Source organism: Phytophthora parasitica, assembly GCF_000247585.1.
Source record: "Phytophthora parasitica INRA-310 unplaced genomic scaffold supercont2.1, whole genome shotgun sequence".
In the NCBI taxonomy this organism is placed as follows: domain Eukaryota; phylum Oomycota; class Peronosporomycetes; order Peronosporales; family Peronosporaceae; genus Phytophthora; species Phytophthora nicotianae.
The window spans coordinates 929988-946802 of record NW_008634126.1 but is presented as its reverse complement, the minus strand read 5'-3'; the positions used below and the strand labels follow the sequence as shown (position 1 = coordinate 946802).

General features: G+C 48.0%; 6 protein-coding genes across 9 annotated transcripts; 2 read left to right on the top strand and 4 right to left on the bottom strand.

The window, feature by feature from the left end:
- Positions 1–459: 459 nt before the first annotated feature.
- PPTG_00224 (hypothetical protein) lies at positions 460–996 on the bottom strand (the record flags this gene model as incomplete). Its single annotated transcript, XM_008891599.1, has 2 exons — positions 460–755; positions 894–996. The coding sequence occupies 2 exons, from the start codon at positions 994–996 to the stop codon at positions 460–462; spliced, it is 399 nt and encodes a 132-aa protein (XP_008889847.1).
- Positions 997–2327: 1331 nt separating this feature from the next.
- Positions 2328–7028, top strand: PPTG_00223 (hypothetical protein; the record flags this gene model as incomplete). Its single annotated transcript, XM_008891598.1, has 2 exons — positions 2328–3890; positions 4917–7028. 2 exons carry the CDS (start codon positions 2328–2330, stop codon positions 6978–6980), a joined length of 3627 nt encoding a protein of 1208 aa, XP_008889846.1. The 3' UTR covers positions 6981–7028.
- On the bottom strand, positions 6970–8684 carry PPTG_00222 (hypothetical protein). Of its 4 annotated transcripts, XM_008891594.1 has the most exons (4): positions 7698–8684; positions 7492–7638; positions 7274–7417; positions 6970–7201 (listed from the first exon to the last, which is right to left on the bottom strand). In XM_008891594.1, exons 1-4 carry the CDS (start codon positions 8619–8621, stop codon positions 7034–7036), a joined length of 1383 nt encoding a protein of 460 aa, XP_008889842.1. In that variant the 5' UTR covers positions 8622–8684; the 3' UTR covers positions 6970–7033. The 4 variants fall into 4 exon arrangements, with proteins under 4 accessions (XP_008889842.1, XP_008889844.1, XP_008889845.1 ...); XM_008891596.1 differs by having other exon boundaries at positions 7492–8684; XM_008891597.1 differs by having other exon boundaries at positions 6970–7417.
- A 439-nt stretch (positions 8685–9123) lies between these two features.
- Positions 9124–9348, bottom strand: PPTG_20689 (hypothetical protein; the record flags this gene model as incomplete). The annotated part of the gene is made up of 1 exon (XM_008892887.1): positions 9124–9348. One exon carries the CDS (start codon positions 9346–9348, stop codon positions 9124–9126), a length of 225 nt encoding a protein of 74 aa, XP_008891135.1.
- Positions 9349–10688: 1340 nt separating this feature from the next.
- On the top strand, positions 10689–11588 carry PPTG_20688 (hypothetical protein; the record flags this gene model as incomplete). The annotated part of the gene is made up of 2 exons (XM_008892886.1): positions 10689–10788; positions 11254–11588. The coding sequence occupies 2 exons, from the start codon at positions 10689–10691 to the stop codon at positions 11586–11588; spliced, it is 435 nt and encodes a 144-aa protein (XP_008891134.1).
- A 191-nt stretch (positions 11589–11779) lies between these two features.
- On the bottom strand, positions 11780–12110 carry PPTG_20687 (hypothetical protein; the record flags this gene model as incomplete). Its single annotated transcript, XM_008892885.1, has 2 exons — positions 11780–11966; positions 12010–12110. The coding sequence occupies 2 exons, from the start codon at positions 12108–12110 to the stop codon at positions 11780–11782; spliced, it is 288 nt and encodes a 95-aa protein (XP_008891133.1).
- Between the last annotated feature and the right edge of the window lie 4705 nt (positions 12111–16815).

The window sequence follows — 16815 nt, the reverse complement described above, 5'->3', positions numbered from 1 at the left end:
CTCTCTCGTTAGTCTAATACGTTGTGTTACTGCTTGATACCCTTACGAAGAGCGGAAATACCATGACTTAGATGCTAGTTGACAGCATGAACGAGTATCAAGCAATCCGTGTCACATGACAGAATGGGTCAATATCAAGTGACAGTGTGGATCAGGGTCGCATGACAGCATGAATCAGTGTCAAGTGGCAGTGTAAATCAGTGTCACATGACAAGATGGATCTGTGTCACGTGACAGTTTTATTCTGATAATCTCAGCACCAACTATAACACTGCCAAGTCGCTATGAATGCTGTGTATTGCAACACCCTACTCGTTACTTCTGTCCTCTTCAGCGCTGCTTTCCTCTTCCCGTAGCTTTTGAGTCTTGCACGGCGCCTATACTGAAAGTAAAAGAAATTATCTTCGCAAATAACTTACCACGGCTCTCACGTGTAGCCCCTTTGTTATTGGCAGCTCCTTAATCGTCTTCTTCCTCGTCGCGGCTACCTACACTCTTGACTGTCAAGATATGGTTTGCCAAATGGCGCCTCGACTCACTCATAAGCAGGCAGGTCTCGCACAGATAGCGTGCCAATGCATCAACCTCAGGAGTGTCCTCCTTCTGCTCGATGCTTTTGATCAATGCACAGCAGTGAAGCCGGACGTTTTCGTCATTGAAGTCTACACCAGCATACACCAGGTCTCCTGGGAATACTAAAATCTGCTCCTTATTCAAGACTAGAACCTTTGCATCATCCATATCGACAAAGCTATCTAACCGACAAGGGAATACGATGAATTGTATGCCATTCACAAGCGCCACAATCAGCTAGGCCTGGACGCAGTTCTTCTGTAACATTGTCGTGCTTGTCTCGAAAGTCGGATAGTCTTAATGGGGTCCCTGTCTCATACTTTCAGGTAGGGACTTCAGCGCATTATAAGACGTCGGTCTCAGTTCCCATGCTTCCTTAGTGCTCTCGATGATGTCCTTGATCACAACGTACAGTTGCTTCATTGCATTGGCTAAGCTTTTTATCGGAACTTGTAGTCTTTTGGGTCTCCCTCCTCCGTGTCACCGTAGACATCAACAAATATAGGTTCAACCTTTAGCGGTTTGATTTCCTCCAGCTCGGCCCTACAGGTATCATCAGGAAGATCTATTCTTCCAATAGCATATTCTTCACTCCAATATTTAGCTATTTGAGCGTTGTCCATTTTTATTGTAAACTGAAGCGTCGGTGGCACTTGCGGAGGGCACGTGCGAGATTTGGTGGATGTGTGTGAGTGATCCAACAATGCTGAGCGACTGTGAGAGCAGGATGCTTGCCCAACTTCAGTGCCTCCGGACAAGACTCGAGCATCAAGCGCGGAGACTGTGCGTGCATGGACTGGCATGACAGACTGTGTGTGGCCTCTACAGACTCGATACAACGGTAGCGAAAGGCTCCCCCGGTGTGGGGGAAAGTGGCTACCGCGGCACTTGAGAAAGTAGAAGTGGGAGTCTGCGCGTTCCACTGATGTGGATAGGCGAGAACGAAGAAAGATAGAGTTAGCAACTTTCTTCGTACTCTCCAACCCAGGTTAGCCTATAGAATGCATATTATATACTTTAAGTATTATACTATTGAAGTAGTACTACTAGAACAGTAGAACGTCAATAGTATAATAAACGATAATAGTAATGACAAACACAGTAAAAAGGTGAAAACATCTTCTACATTTGAGGGTTATCGACCGGAAAGGCGTTGACCCGGCAAAATTCGACACTGCCAGCCCAATTCCTCTAAATAAATTAAATAAAGAAGTTTTTCTATTCCCACCTTTTGCTAGGATAGTACAGCCATGTTATCTTGATGCCACTTTTCCAGAACAAAGTTGGGATCGCTATAACGGGATGTAGAATACAACTCGTCCGTTTCGAGTGCCACCGTCACATTCGTCCTTTAAGTTTACCAAAATATGGATCTAAAGATGTTTGAGTTAATTTATTCTTGGCTTCGTCTCATCAGTCCAACTACGTGCGACGAGCTCCCTATCTCGCCAACAATTTCCATGGTCTTGGCTCTACGTCCGTAAAACAGCTCGAAATACTGAAAAGCCCACATGAAGACAGGGGCCTGGCCTGGCCGAAATTCGGTTGTACGACTCGCCGCGATTGCACCTCAGCCTGGCGTCCTCAGCCAAGATAATATACGTCAAGCCTGGCGAAGATCCCTTCTAAGAGGGAATACTAGCCATGAACTCTTACGTACGGGGGTGACAACTACGCATGCAGGACCGCCATTGTACGAGTTGGTCCCAATAGAGGACTTACCTGCGTTCGATGCTTCCAAAACACTCAAGACCATGCTGCTCAATCAGGACCAAATCCGACGTCTGAATGACTTCAGAATCAAGTGGCGACATATTATCGCTTTTATGCTACATATCGGTAATGTACTCATGCTATCAACCACTGTTGCTCCTAAAAAAACCGGGTCCATTATGGCAGTGCTGGCTCCGATACTCCAATTTCCTGGCATGCTGTTCATTATTGGCTCGATACGCATTGAAATGCTCTTCTTACTTTTCGGGACATACGATTTCTGGTATTTTACCGTAAACAACATCCTTTTCGGTTGGTGTTTTACTGCCATTCTCCGCGACATCCGTGTCATTGTGGTCTTGGTTGGCTGTTTGATCGTGCAGATAAGCATCGGCTCGGATGCTCTTGTGGGCGATAGACGACAGATTTTCCTGTCCAGTGTCATTAATTGTGGGACGCACTTTGCGATGTTCCTGATGGTGTTCCTAAAGCGCGTGGATGATAGTGGTAACGGAGATAACTTCATTCTTTCGTATTCAAACAGTGGCTATGGTTTTTCCATCCGGGATACGCTAATGAATACTCAACTTAACATGATTCTACTTTTTGGGAGATTAGTATATCGAAATTGGATCACAATGCGCGAACAAGATTCTGTGACAGTACGCCGTATTAATGCCGAGACCAGCTATATTCCAAGTCGAAGACGCTGTGTAAGCTACTACTGCACGGTCGGACTACGACCGAAAACTAATAGTATTCGAAGTACTATCGTGCGAGCAAGAAGTACAGGCTCTTTACCCAGTACCAGTGGTCCGTCTACCCGCTCTCGGGCAGGAAGTGTACTAAGTATCCAGCCTTTAGAGAGTTATCACACTCCAGACGCTTCTCGAGCCCAAATTCCTTTATTTGGGCCGAAAATACAGCAACGCCACCGACACGGTCACGCGCAAACCATCCAGCTGCAATTTGTACCCGTTGAAACAGATTTCAACGCTTACAAAACGATTGTACCGGGGTTTGGCTATCTTCTGGACCGAATCTTAGGTTCGTCATCCTCGCACACACGACGTCGTATACTACTACACATATTTCATGCATTGGGCTACGTTGGGATGGGTGTTTTGGTGCTGGGTGCTCTGGTTGCGTGGATTTTTAAAGACCAAAACCTGGACCATATCAGGCCAGGTCTGGCACGGACTCAGATTATCGCATTCTTCGCTTCTCTCGTCTTTTGTGGAGTCTTCTTTGCATCATACCAGCGACAGCTACTCAAACGTTTGTACTCATCGTTCAACTTCCTCTTTTTGTCCACAAAACTCACAGTAGCGTCCTTAGCTTTGGGTCAATTTTTGAATTGGGACTGCCGAGTAGTATGGGTGTGGGGTGCATGGATTTGGATGCAATGGGCAATTACACTGGACGCCTTGCCTCCTAGTACTATGCGTTTATTGGCTTTTCGACGCTCCGTTCTCATGCTTTCAGTGCTGACATTCGAGCTCATTGGGCTGGTCATTTTATCCTTGGAGCTCTTCGCTTTGGATCGGTGGATCGTGCCCAAAGTCGCAGTCGTGGATCGAGTTATCTTCGGTCGTCACGTGCAAGTGAGCACATTGTCGGCTTTAGTCTCTCGTCTCTGGACTATTTTTCTATGGGATTGCAAACTCATGTGGTTTCTTTCTGCTGCGCTACGTCGTCAACGCCATCGGCGCTTGAGTACTATTGACTCTAGTGGAATCAATGATGATAATGAAGGAGAGAGGTTGTTGTTGACAGGGAGGGTTCAGTATTTTTACGAGTTAGCGTCGCGAACTCGCTCACGCACACGTTGGTTGAAAGGTTTTCAGATACTTCGGGTATCTCAAGCGATCCAGCGACGACGAACAAAAATCAAATTGCTGGTGGAGAATCGGTGATGCTCGTTATCGTCACTACCTTGTGCTCGAATATGATTAGTATTCGGGATGACCACTGCAGTCAGCAGCAATTGCGCCTATACATCGGCAGGCAGTAGCGCCCATGGAAGCGATGAAAACATGGAGTGGAAGACACCGTCAGCACGAATGTAAACCACGTAGAGGGATCGTAGAGGTCGTGAGCGGGGGCGTCGGGTTGGTACTGTATATTGAAGTTCCGATGGATCAGTCCGATTACTCCTCCGTTGGATGACTCAGCATGCTACGTTGCATATATGATGACCGAAATTCCCGTCGGACTAATCATCCAAGTAAGGCTCCGGATGGTTTAACTTCAAGTGTACATTGATTTAAACACCATTGATTGTGTACTGTATGGCCTTACAAATACTTCTGAGACTAATCATCGTGGACTGGGACACTGATCCTTTGTAGTAGTGCTGGATCGATGATGTTGAACCACGAACAGCCCACTTCAACATAGTTCAGATGGCACTCACGGGGGCGATATTAGCTGGAGTATGAACTCCTGTACATCATGCAGTGCCTCTGGAATGGTTTAACCAGGAGGCAACGTGGCACTGCAATGTGGCCTCTCTCCACCGGAACAACTGATCAAGATGAGCTGACAAATGGCTGCATGTGTGTGCCGGGGGCAGTAGAATACTCCAAAACCTCGAGCAAGATCGATCCATTTCCAAACCTGCTACGCAGTCCTCAAAGCTCTTTTCCTCTGACCAAAACAAAGGGGCAATGCCGTCGCCCAAGCCCCTTCTATCGTGGTTGTTTGTCCTGTTGCTTGGTGTACTTACCCGGCACACTGTGGCGACGTACAACATCGGCGTCGGTAAGAGCGACATCACTGGTCCTGCAGCCGAAGTAATCATGATGGGATTCGCCAGCTCGGATGAAAGCGCCGCTGGAATTCTCAACCGCCTCTACGCAAGAGCATTCCTCATAGAGGACCCCGATACCAACGAGCGCGTCATGTTCGTCCACTGCGACTTGCACTCGGTCATGCAACTGGTACACCAAGAAGTCCTGGCACAACTCGCCACGAAATACAACGGAGTCTACACCGAACAGAACGTCATTCTACACGCCACGCACACCCACGCCGGACCAGGAGGAACCGCTGGATACTTTCTCTACGATGTCTCCATCTTCGGATACATCAGCGAAAACTTCGACAAGATCGTCAGTGGCATCATGAGCGCCATTGACGCAGCACACAACTCTGTACAGAGCGGTACTATCCGATGGAACAAGGGCGAAGTCACCAAGGGAGGCAAGAACCGATCCCCAGACGCCTACCTTGCCAACCTGGCCAGTGAACGTGCACAATACAGCAGCGATATTGACACGACCATGCGCGCACTTCACTTCTTCAGTAGTTCTGGCAAGCTTCGAGGTGTACTGGCGTTCTACCCGGTCCACCCTACCAGTCTAACCGTAGAAAACCGCCTTATCAGTGGGGATAACAAAGGGTACGCCGAGTTCTTACTCGAAGACGAACTAGACGACGTCGTGGTTGGGATCGGTATCACCAATGCTGGTGACGTGAGTCCGAACCTCATCGACAATGGAGACGGAACATTCAGTGGTGAGGGCAATACATCGATCGAATCCGCCGAGATTATGGGCAAACGGCAGTACGACACGCTCTCATCCCTGATCAAAGGAACCTCCGAGCTCATCCAGGGCTCCGTCGTCGCCAAACTCTCCTACGTCGACTTCTCGGCCGTCACACTTGACGGTGTCACATCTACCAGTGCTGATCCGTACGCTAACAGAACGTGCCCTGCCGTCATTGGGCAGAACTTCGCCGCCGGTACGGAAGACGGAAGAGTGCTTAGTATGTTCACGGAGGGTAACCTCAAAGCCAACGTCCTCTTCCAGACCATCGGTGGTGTGATTAAGGAGACGCCGCAGTGGATACAGGACTGTCAGTACGTCAACAAGGTGCCGTTGCTAGCCGTCGGACTCATGGAACCCGTGCCGTGGGTACCCAACATTCTACCCGTGCAGGTCGTCAAGATAGGACAGTTCGCTATCGCCGTCACTACCTTCGAGACCACTACGATGGCTGGAAGACGTATCCGCAACACAGTCAAGACGGCGCTTGCAAGCACTGGTGTGACGGAAGTTGAGCTGGCTGCGATTAGCAACGCCTATGCGCAGTACATGACCACGAAGGAGGAATATCTTACGCAGAATTACGAAGGTGCTTCGACACTCTTTGGTCCCAACCAGCTGGCCGCAGTGCAACAGGAGCTCACTCGAGTTGCAGCGTCTGTGGTAGATCCTTCCGTTCCGCTGGACGTGGGACCTACCCCAATGCAGATCGACCGCACCTCCCTCATTACGATGCAGACAGGAGTGGTGATGGATGCGGCACCGCTCCTGCGCTCCTTCAGCGACGTACGCACGCAGCCGTCCAGCTCGTACACCGTTGGTAGTGTGGCTTCCGCAATATTCGCCGGCGCACACCCAAAGAACGCGCTCACGTTGGTCTCGTCCTTCTGTGACGTACAGAAGCTCGGATCGAACGGCGCGTACACAACCGTCCTGACCGACGCGCACTGGGATCTACGCTACCGCTGGGAGCGCTACCTCATTGCCGAAAGCAAGAACACGTGCGAGTGGAACATCCGCAAAGGAGGACGCACAAGTGTAGCGGGAACCTACCGCTTTGTGCATCGCGGATACTCGAAGAACCTGCTTGGTAGGCTGACAGCATATGAAGGCACATCCAACACGTTCACCGTGACAGCGTAAGCATAGGCAGAGAGTATCATGTTGAAAATGTAAAAGCATCTTAATGTATGCGTCTAGTCCCCATTCGTAGCGGGGGTGTTTTCACTTTCCGATTGAGGCGTTGGTAGAGGCTCTTCCCGAGATCCTGACGCGTAGGCCTTGCGAACGAGTCGCATCTCCTCGGCCATTACTTGAGACGCTACGGCTGAAAACTCCTTCTTCACAGGGTCGATGAAAAGTTTCTAGACAGTCAGCGAAGCACATCAAGAATGTTAGTTGATAGGTTTTTAAGCTGCAAACTCGTAGTATGGCACCTTGATCCGATCGTCGAAGCGGATGATCGACTGGAAGAGGTTTAAGTTCTCGGAGGCACTGTTGTCCTCGACAAGTTTGCTGTAAATGAGCGCTAGAATATCGCATAAAGACAGCAGAATCTCTCTGTAGTCCAGCGGGAAAGGCTACGATCAGCAACAACGACCATAAATCATCAGCATTTAAAAATGAATCCAAGAACAAAGAAGAGAAATCCTACAATCGGAGGCGTCATAAGTCGCCGGTAAGCCGGTCGTTGGTTCCACTTGTGCATGGTTGGGCGGAATGGCTCATCGGCTGAGTATTGCGGACTGTTCTCCTTGCCCAGAGGCTCGTGTAGCGTACTCGACGTCGCCACCATCAGTTTCTATACAACCACCACGTTAGTATCCGCAAAAAAATCAACACCACATCGAAATTTATTACCATTCCTTGCACCGTCGACGACGAGAAGTAAAATTCCAGTTCTTCCAGCAACTGGCAGCAGTCCATGGCCAGCAGCTCCGGGTGGGTCGATTCCCCCACTAATCTCCCCAGTCCAATGCCCAAGTAAAAGAACTGTGCACCCCGTCGAATACTCTGCTTGTATCCCACATGATTCATCACCTGTTGCTCTCTCAGTAGAGCTACATTCAGCCAATAGTTGGAGCCTTCATGCATCGCTTTAAGGTAGTTCCAGTCCGAGCGTCGGTGCTGTACCAAGTCCTCCAAGATCCTCATTCTCTGTTGAGCTGACACCTGTCGCAATACTTCCGCTGCTTCGGCTGCAACAGCTGCAGCCTCTTCAGCAGCGCGGTCGGCACTACTCGAGCGTTCTTCGACTTCGTCAGTGTTGCTAATACTGGAGCTTTGGGACGCGAATAACAGCGATCCAAAGGACGATGACGCACTAGCTATGGACGATGTGAGGCCTGACGTCAAGGTGCCAGCAGCGGAGGCCACAGAGCCCAGTTGATCAGCGATTGTAGCGTCTACTGAGCTCGGAGAGCTCGTCTCAGTTTCGCTACGGGTCGTAGTGGAGGCTGGAGACGATGTAGCTGTAGTTTTGGAGCTAGGCTTGCTACTGTGACCTAGAGGCGACAGAACTTTACGTCCACTTTTGGCCAGCTTGGAGGCCATAGAACGCGCAGCAGACGAAGCTTTGGCTGCAGATCCAGGTAGTTTAGAGCTGGAGGAAGATCGACTGTTGCTGTCTGGGGCATCTTCGCTGGCGGATTCAGCTGTAGTGTGCTCCTCTTCGATGGTGTTTGATGGTCCTGGGTAGTCGGGAAGAGCCGAGGGGGGAGGAGGAAGCGACGCCAGCAGCTCCTGCTCGCTGAGGGCGGCGGGTGCGTCTCCTGAAGCATCCATGCTAATAGGATCTGGGTATTAAAAGAGATACAAGCTTTAAATAAGAGTACTTCGAATATTTCATTTATTTTAATACTGGGTGGTTCCTGAAGTCACAAAATAATATTCGAAAAAAAAAAATACTCCGCCCGTTTCAAATTACTAGTTTAATGTAGCAAATCCTTTGGTTGCGACCCCTTACAAATAGCACATGGATCGAACCCGTGCACGCTAGTGCGGCAAATAATCTTGTAATCTGTGTCATTCCTTGGGTAGTGGCACGCTAGGAAGGTTAAAAGAGCATGCCCTTTACAAAAATCAAGTATGCGAGCAGGTAACAGATTAGAACCTAATGTTAGGGTTATGCAAATCACTAAATCCACGGTCTTACGCAAATAAAAAATAGGCCCCGGCGGGAATCGAACCTGCGTCCATACGCACAATCGACGGTGCTCTTGTCCAATTGAGCTACGTGCCCAAAGCCCATTTTAGGTAGTGCTCAATGGAATATAAAACTGGGTGCTTATTCGTTTGACAGCATTCTAATGGCCTCTAGTTGCAATCTAAGCTGTTCTTCCTTTTCGACTGCCTGCTGCGCTGTCAGAAAGTGATAAGCTGGACCTAGCAAGTAGACTGACACATCACACACGTAATTCATCTCCAGCAACATACCTTTACGAAGCTTCGCTTTGCGCTTATGTTGACGCTTGTAGGAGTTGTTGCCACGGTTTTCGATAACACATCCCATCACCTTCTGTAGCAAACAAGTGTATCTTCTAGTGTCTCGTGGTGAAGGCGGTATCGAAATGCCCTATCAACGACAGCTTCGTTGCAGATGGAGGCGGCGACGCAATACTCCGCCTCACGAACTTCACACCGCGTGAGTTCAACACGCTGTGGATGTCTGTGCGTCCCCAAACTGCCCGGAACAGGAATGTTGAAGGCGTTCGACATACAAGGGCAAGGACGTGATGTTCGTCGTACGGAAGAATGGAGGGACCTGGTAGATGTTAGATAACATCTTCCAGGTCAAAACACTAACTTTTATCAAAACCATAACAAACTGCATTCGTGTCATCACCCCTAGGTTCTAGGACAACTCAGTAAGCGAAAAGTCCCAGGGGGGGGGGGAGATGCACGTGAATGCTTGTGACATCTGGCAATACGTTCACACACCACCCGTACGAGTTGTACGCCACGGAAGTAACGTTTCAACAGACCAATCGATCGGCTGGCAACATGGCTGGGCCCTTCCATTCTTCAGTGCCAAGCACAAACAGTATGGATACGACGTAGAGAATTAGGCAGGGTTGCCGAAGAATAAATGGCACTTACAATAATGGCCATACATATTATCACATTATTTATGAGCCGTGATAAGTAGTATCCCATTATTTAGGCAACGAAAGTACTATTTTGGAAACATTATTTATGCGAAGATATAATTCTTACTTAGGCCCGTTCCCAACCGAAGTGTCTCTCTGACGCATGCGTTGCATGCGTCCCCTACCCGCACACTTCGGTTGGGAATGAATTCTTGGAAAAAAAACATTTCATGATTGAACAAAATTATGTTGCTATGAACCAACCAATGAGCGATATTTCGACGTTCGTCGAGAAAAGAGCGATTCGTGGATTCGTGCCATCTACAGCTTTGGAGCCAGACGTCCCCATTGCTCGCCGTCTAGACCCGGAGCAAATAGATGCAGCGAGCTCACCACCTGTCCAGCTCTCTTTCCAAGAAAATTCTCTTGACGATCATGATCATCTAGCCGTTTCCAGCGCCGCTGTTTATGCAGACCCCACAGCAACCTGTCTTGCCGGCGCTCCCTCTAGGCAGTGAAATACTGCCGTGCAAGAAGATGCTGCACCTGCTACTCCATCCCCTCCGTTCGTAGTGGCACCATAGTGGAGGGGCACTACACTTGGGAGCCGTACGAGGAGAAGACGTTGGACCTCATTCGGAAGGAATGTAGTCTTCGTCAAATCAAGCTCAATACGAAAGCGATCAAGACGGATCGGATTACGTGTCTTCGTCGCTACGACGAGCTTATAAACAGTGGAGAAAGTAGTTCGGCGGCCTCAACAATGGCTGCTGATGGCACCCGTCGAATCAAGCACTGGGCGTTTCGTTTAGCTAATGTAGTGCTGTCTGACAACTTGTTCATGAGACTCATTGAAACTACAGGTGAGTAATCTTTTTAATAACGCATACATCGTCTAATGAAATATCACTGAAAATACGCAGGAATAAACTTTGATCGAGCTGACTTGGACGAAGTCCAGTCTTTGGTTGAAAACCAGTTTTGGAGTGACGTGGCTACTGCCACTCAAATGATGAGGCCTTTCAAGGCCTTATTAACGACGATCCTGCTTTTGAAGATATTGATCCTGGTATCCTTGTGCTACACAGCCCGTCTAAACTGCAAAGATCTCTGGAAAGAATTGGCGTCCTTTTACAGCATTTGTGCGGCAAACTTTCGCTTATCTGGAACACACGAACGGCAGTTTAAGCCGTTTGTGCAAGGCAAGATGGCCCTGCTGTACCTATGGTACTGGTTGAAGATAAGCCTAGTTACTGAGCCTAGTGTACCGACATTATACGTACAGCCGTTCTAATTCCTTGACAGGAGCGACCAGAGGCCCTTTACAGTGCCCGAGGTGGATTGTTCGAGGAGGACAAATTTGATTCACTTTCGTCCTCGACTCCGACACGAGAGCGCAGAAGTTCTACGCCCAGCAAACGCAGTTCAACGAAAAAAAAGGTCGAGTAAGAACGCTTCCACGAAACCGACTCCGAACAAGAAGCCCAGAACGAATTCCTACTCAACGGACGCGCTGGTAATGCTTGTTGGCAGAATCGCAGCTGCGAGAGAGGCGGAGATCACAGTTGCGACAGATCAGTACAAACAGGCTGCTGTCAGAGTTCGTTCCGAGCACTACAAGATGCTCGATGATCTTTGCAAGCGTATCGATAAGATCGAATGAGAAATAATCTCGGCGGCAAGCCCAAAAAGCTTCGTCTTCAAGTCGACTTGGATTTTTTTCTTGATGAAAAACAGAGGATCATGGATGGAGTACGCGCACAAGATCTATATCTGTCGTGATTGCCAATGAGGCTCCGTGTTGTACTTCAGAAATCGCTAAGTTTTCTAAAGCATTTGAGAATACAAGATTAACTACACATATCGTATATTCTGGCAATGAAACAACTGCCTTGACTTGACTTCTTTCTTGACGTCTTCATCGATCTCAAGCTCCCTGTCGTCAACGTCCTCAACTTCTTTCGTCACCTTTGGGAACGTGTTCCTGTAGTCGAGGTAGACTGCGAGCGCCATGTACTCAATAGCGGTCACGACCAGCCAGCTGCAGTAAGCCCATGCCGAGGTTGAACAGCGGAGAGAGGCACCAGACGAAGACCAGAACCGAGTCAACGTCCGAAGTGGATCCAATCACGCTCATGATGAAAGACACCATCATCATCACGACGCCGATAACGAAGTTGAGCATGATCGTGGTCGTCTGGGCAGCCGCGTGCGTTTTGAACAAAACGACAGGCAGTAGGCGAACGGGCAGACCGCAAGGCCGAAGAGGATGAACAGGAGGATTATTGCAGGGAAATGTGGCAGACGTGCAGCTGTTGCAATCTTGACCGGTCCTGGACGACACGTTGAAGCCGTAGATCAAGGCGAGGGCGCAGGGAACGGTGTACATTACCAGGTCCTATATGTAGTTGGACACCAAAAGGCCTGGCAGTCGTACGAGAGGCGCGTAAGTCGATACTGAAGACATCATCTGTTAAGGCCGACAACGAACTGGTTTGGATTGATAGGGGACCTCGACGTTCTCCGGTGGTTGTCGTACCGGACATCATTACTTGGGAGAGCTTGATGAGTGCGTAGAGTACGCCGTCCTCGACTACTTTTCGCCGCGCCGTACAGTGAGAGAGAAGGTTGGACGGCGTCTTAACGTGAATCTGCTTTGCCGGGATGGAGTTCGCACGTAGCAAGGCAACCAATCACACCCCTGCCACCCCCCAATATCGTCAGCTTCCCCTGTAAATGAGCCTCCGCGACACGGAGCACACGAAGTTCTTGATCTTCTGAGCCTTGTTCAGCAATGCCTGCCTCCACTCGATCTTTACTCTGCATTCGATTTCTAGACCTGTTTCGCTCGGGACGGAGCAAATTTCTACTCGCAAGGCTGCCGTCTTGGAGCTCCACACTAGATCGTTCGTAGTCAAAGGATCTTTCACTATTCCAGGAGCGTGCATCTCTTATAAATGACCGCACACCTTGATCCGGTGCCGATTTGGCAGACGGACAGCGTTGTGAAAGACAGAAGTTGTGCAGTTGGATACACGCCGAATTTAGAATTTTGCAATGGCGAACACTAACCAAAAGCGGTTGCTTTAAAATTCTCCACGTATTAACTCCACTCGAATTCGAAGCTGGCTGACATGAAAATTGTAACTATCTCGTTCAGATCGGTCACAAAGCTATGCTTTGTTAAATGGCGTCATCACACTTCTGCTTTGGACATACGCGTTATCTCCGATAACAAAGTAAGGTCCAGTAATATCTCGAAGTACGCTGCTTAGTTTTCACCGTTTGATATGCATATGAATCGCTCATGCCACCGGATGAGTTGACTGAAAATGCTGTAAAATGGCACAGCGAATCTGCACTGGCTTGAACGTTTAATCCGTACTTCTGATAATGACCCAAGAAAAAAGACAAGACTCGGCACATTCATCTTGCCGAGGCACACGGATCGGGCAAAGCCACCCGTCAATAACCTCAATGCAATGTTCAATCACTCCATAGTTACTGCAAGACCGAAATGAAGCGGACGTTGTTTCCAACTCATCTGAAGTTCTGGGAAATCGAGGTGCAAGCTTGTCAGCGTCATTAATTGCGTACATTACACGATACACAACACGGTAAAACGCACTTACAAATTCCCGAATTCTCACGAACGTGATGATAGCTACTCCCCGCTAGCCATGATAGTGCACACTGCAACATTGCCGCTGGAGTAAACGGAAGAACACCTCGAGATCGCCGCAGACACTGATAACAATCGACCACTGGATATGGTCCCAGGATGCACAATAAATCTTGAAAAATCGTAATATCCATCCTGTAATACTTCTTGAACGCTGACGCTTTTAAAAGGGTAGAAGCATGCACTTTCCAGTAAATTCTGTTTCGGACAACAGGATCCTTCTTTCTGCCGCGAAGTTGCTTGAAAATGACCAAGCAAATAAGCAGTCCAGACAGCTCATCTTCTACTTTCCAGCAGCGCCGGCGACGCGAAGCAGGAACACAGCTCTTCTGCGCGGAAAATGAGGAGGGCTAACTTGAGACCCGACCCGTAGCTGCAGATGCGATACAATGTCTAGCGACAAGCAATAGTTCAGAAAAATTTCGTTGATTGGTAAAAAAAAAAAAAAAGAAGAAAACAATGTAGTTGGTCAAAATACAGTAATTAGCGAAAACGCATGCGTTTAAGGTATTATTTTTGCCACGAAAAAGTAGTCAATCAAATCGCAAAGTGACCAAAAACGCATGCGTTTACTCCAGTTGGGACGGGCATTAGATTAGTATGCGGGCAAATCTGCAATTGATGAGTCCCTTGTGCAGCGTCTGGAGAAGCGCCGTCGTCTCGAGGCTAGAGAGGCTCGCTACAGTCTCGTTGGTAGCATATCAACCACCTCGAGCAAGGTGGAGCGATTCTTCAGTGTTGCTCGCACAACACTCGGGCATGAACGCAATGGCTTGCAGCCCATCACGCTGGGGATGATTATCTTCTTACGAGAAAACGCCCGCTTTGGGATGTTTCTACGGTAGACCAACTCAACTAGCTGCTGACTTACATGTGAATTAATACAAGTAAGAGTTGAATACGCCATTATTTTGTTTAACAACCAAGATGATATTATTTATCACGTCAATTGATAAGGCTAGGTCACATTATTTATTGACACCTTGGCCAATCAATTCATATAAATAACATAATCGGCAGCCCCTGGAATTAGGTGAGCCTGAGAAGGATTTGCTATCAACTGCACCGAGCACTACCGACGAAACTGCACTGACATTACGATCTCAAGCGCAACGAGGTCCTCCACCATACCACTCGCCAATAAAAGTCGAACGAAGATTGCACCTAGAGAGACGCGGGTCTCCTGAGTTGCTGAGTACCCCAACGTCCTCCGGTCAAGGGATACAAGGGCCTCGAGCAACACATCCGGTGCATAAACCCAACGAAGGGCATCACCTGTCTGTGGATGCGGGTCAACAGAATGCCGCCATCTCCAGCGACCGCATCATTGTGGAGAACTGGTTTGGTCGTACGTGTACGCTATGGCGCATCTGCGCCGATAAGCACAGGCGGAGAAAGGACTTGTACGATGACATCCTCCAGACCTGTGCCGCGATAACAAACATCCACTACCCACTCCACTCTACAAACGGCGACGAGCACCGCCAGCTTCAGAACAGACTGATTCTCCACCAATATATTACCAATGGACAACAACTTGTTCTGATGCTATGGGAAACAAATTATAGTAAAAAGAGAAAACTGGCTCCAATTAACCACATTCCATAAAAGACCGCCAGTCCAACATTTTTCCCACGAACTTGATTACTGAAAGCATTATAATTCGGTTTGACCAGGTATAAATGAAACTTCTCAGTTTTCCAGCTACTTCCTCATTATGTACACAAAAATTACTGTTGTACATATGAGCAAGCTCTCGTGGGCTGTTCACGGGATGAATCAGCCGGAAAAGTAGCGGCGAAATAGGTCAAACCATGTAGTTTTTTTTAGACCTATTGCGTTCTGTTCTAGATAAAATTTGTAGTATCAACTTGCCTCTTTACTATCATTTTCCAATAAATTTGCCAGTGCGGTGATCCGAACGAGTTTAATTTAGAGTAAAGACGGCGACAAGGCGAGTAAGCTGGAAAAAAGATGCGTGACGAGTACGGAAGGTTATCAAATGCTATTTTTGTTAAGGTGAGGACAATTCGGATGATCCTAAAGTAAGTTTCGAAACCTTACTTTAGGAAACCTGTTTCGGACGGTTCCTCTTTTGGGTGTGAGGCGGATACTTGCTTAAATGCAAAAGGTGATTGAATAATTTGGTAACAACTTGAATTATGGCGTGAGGTGTAATATGTATATGAAATTGAAAATGTAAGGGGTTCTAGTTCACTTGAGCAGATGTGACTAGCTCCAACGTATAAGCCTCATTAAGCGAATACTGAAGAGAAGCCCAACCGGTGATTTTCATCTGACGAAGCGTCAGCTGGGCATCATTGATAGCACGGTCACACACATCTATTGACTAGTATTGATTCAACCCAGCGACGTCTACGCTATGCGCGTACGCCCGGCTAGAGCACTCGGCGAGCTCCTGGTTTCATTGACCAACACTCTTGTGGTGGGTACTATTTTCACTCAATATAGAGCACATAGTTGAAATCAGTTGGTATTTATTGTGCTTTCATCAACTTTGGCTTATGAATAGCGCCTCTAAAGCAACGACTAATCTATTTCGTGTATCTAAAGCTAGAACATAACCCAACGTTAAAAATAAGTTAATCATACCGGATAACAAAGCAACTCTGCGACAAGGCAATGCCCGGCTACTTCTTTTCCAGCTTGTTGACTTGACCAAGTGCTTGTCTGCACACTGTCCTGCTCCTTCACGGGCCAATCAGCAATTAACAAAGGTTCATTCTCATTTGAAGCGGAATTCGCGTGCTCGGTATCACATTACATCTACGGCAAAACAGTAAATCCCAACGAGAAATAGACCGCGTCGAGCCTCCCATAACGGACGCAACTACGCTTAGGTCAAGGTCATAGATGTAGGCCAGCACAATCGATCCCCAGCGCATATCGATAGAATTTTTCATCTTCTGGAATGTAGTTGCACGGGCAAAGAAAGCTTTAGAGTGTACGACGTTGGTTTGGCGCTTTTACTACAGCCATTCAACGAAAACACGCATAAGACAATATTAACTCTTCGAATAAAAGGTACTTCAACGTTAATTCGACGATTACGCTAGGTAAATCAAGATTTGCTCAAAACAACAGGTTAGGACATCGTTTAGACAGAATGTGTGCAAAGCACAATAAGTGGAAAGTTAGTCGATTTGATTTAGTTTTTTTCATTTGGGGACTCACTAATAGTGAATCA

What these genes read in the sequence shown, in the direction of transcription:
- PPTG_00222 (XM_008891594.1), bottom strand. Translation starts at nt 8,621, where the DNA reads ATGGATGCTTCAGGAGACGCACCCGCCGCCCTCAGCGAGCAGGAGCTG. An exon ending in CGTCGACGGTGCAAGGAATG is followed by an intron (nt 7,639 to 7,697) that starts GTAATAAATTTC and finishes GTGGTTGTATAG; the next exon opens with AAACTGATGGTGGCGACGTC. An exon ending in GCTTCGACGATCGGATCAAG is followed by an intron (nt 7,202 to 7,273) that starts GTGCCATACTAC and finishes CTGACTGTCTAG; the next exon opens with AAACTTTTCATCGACCCTGT.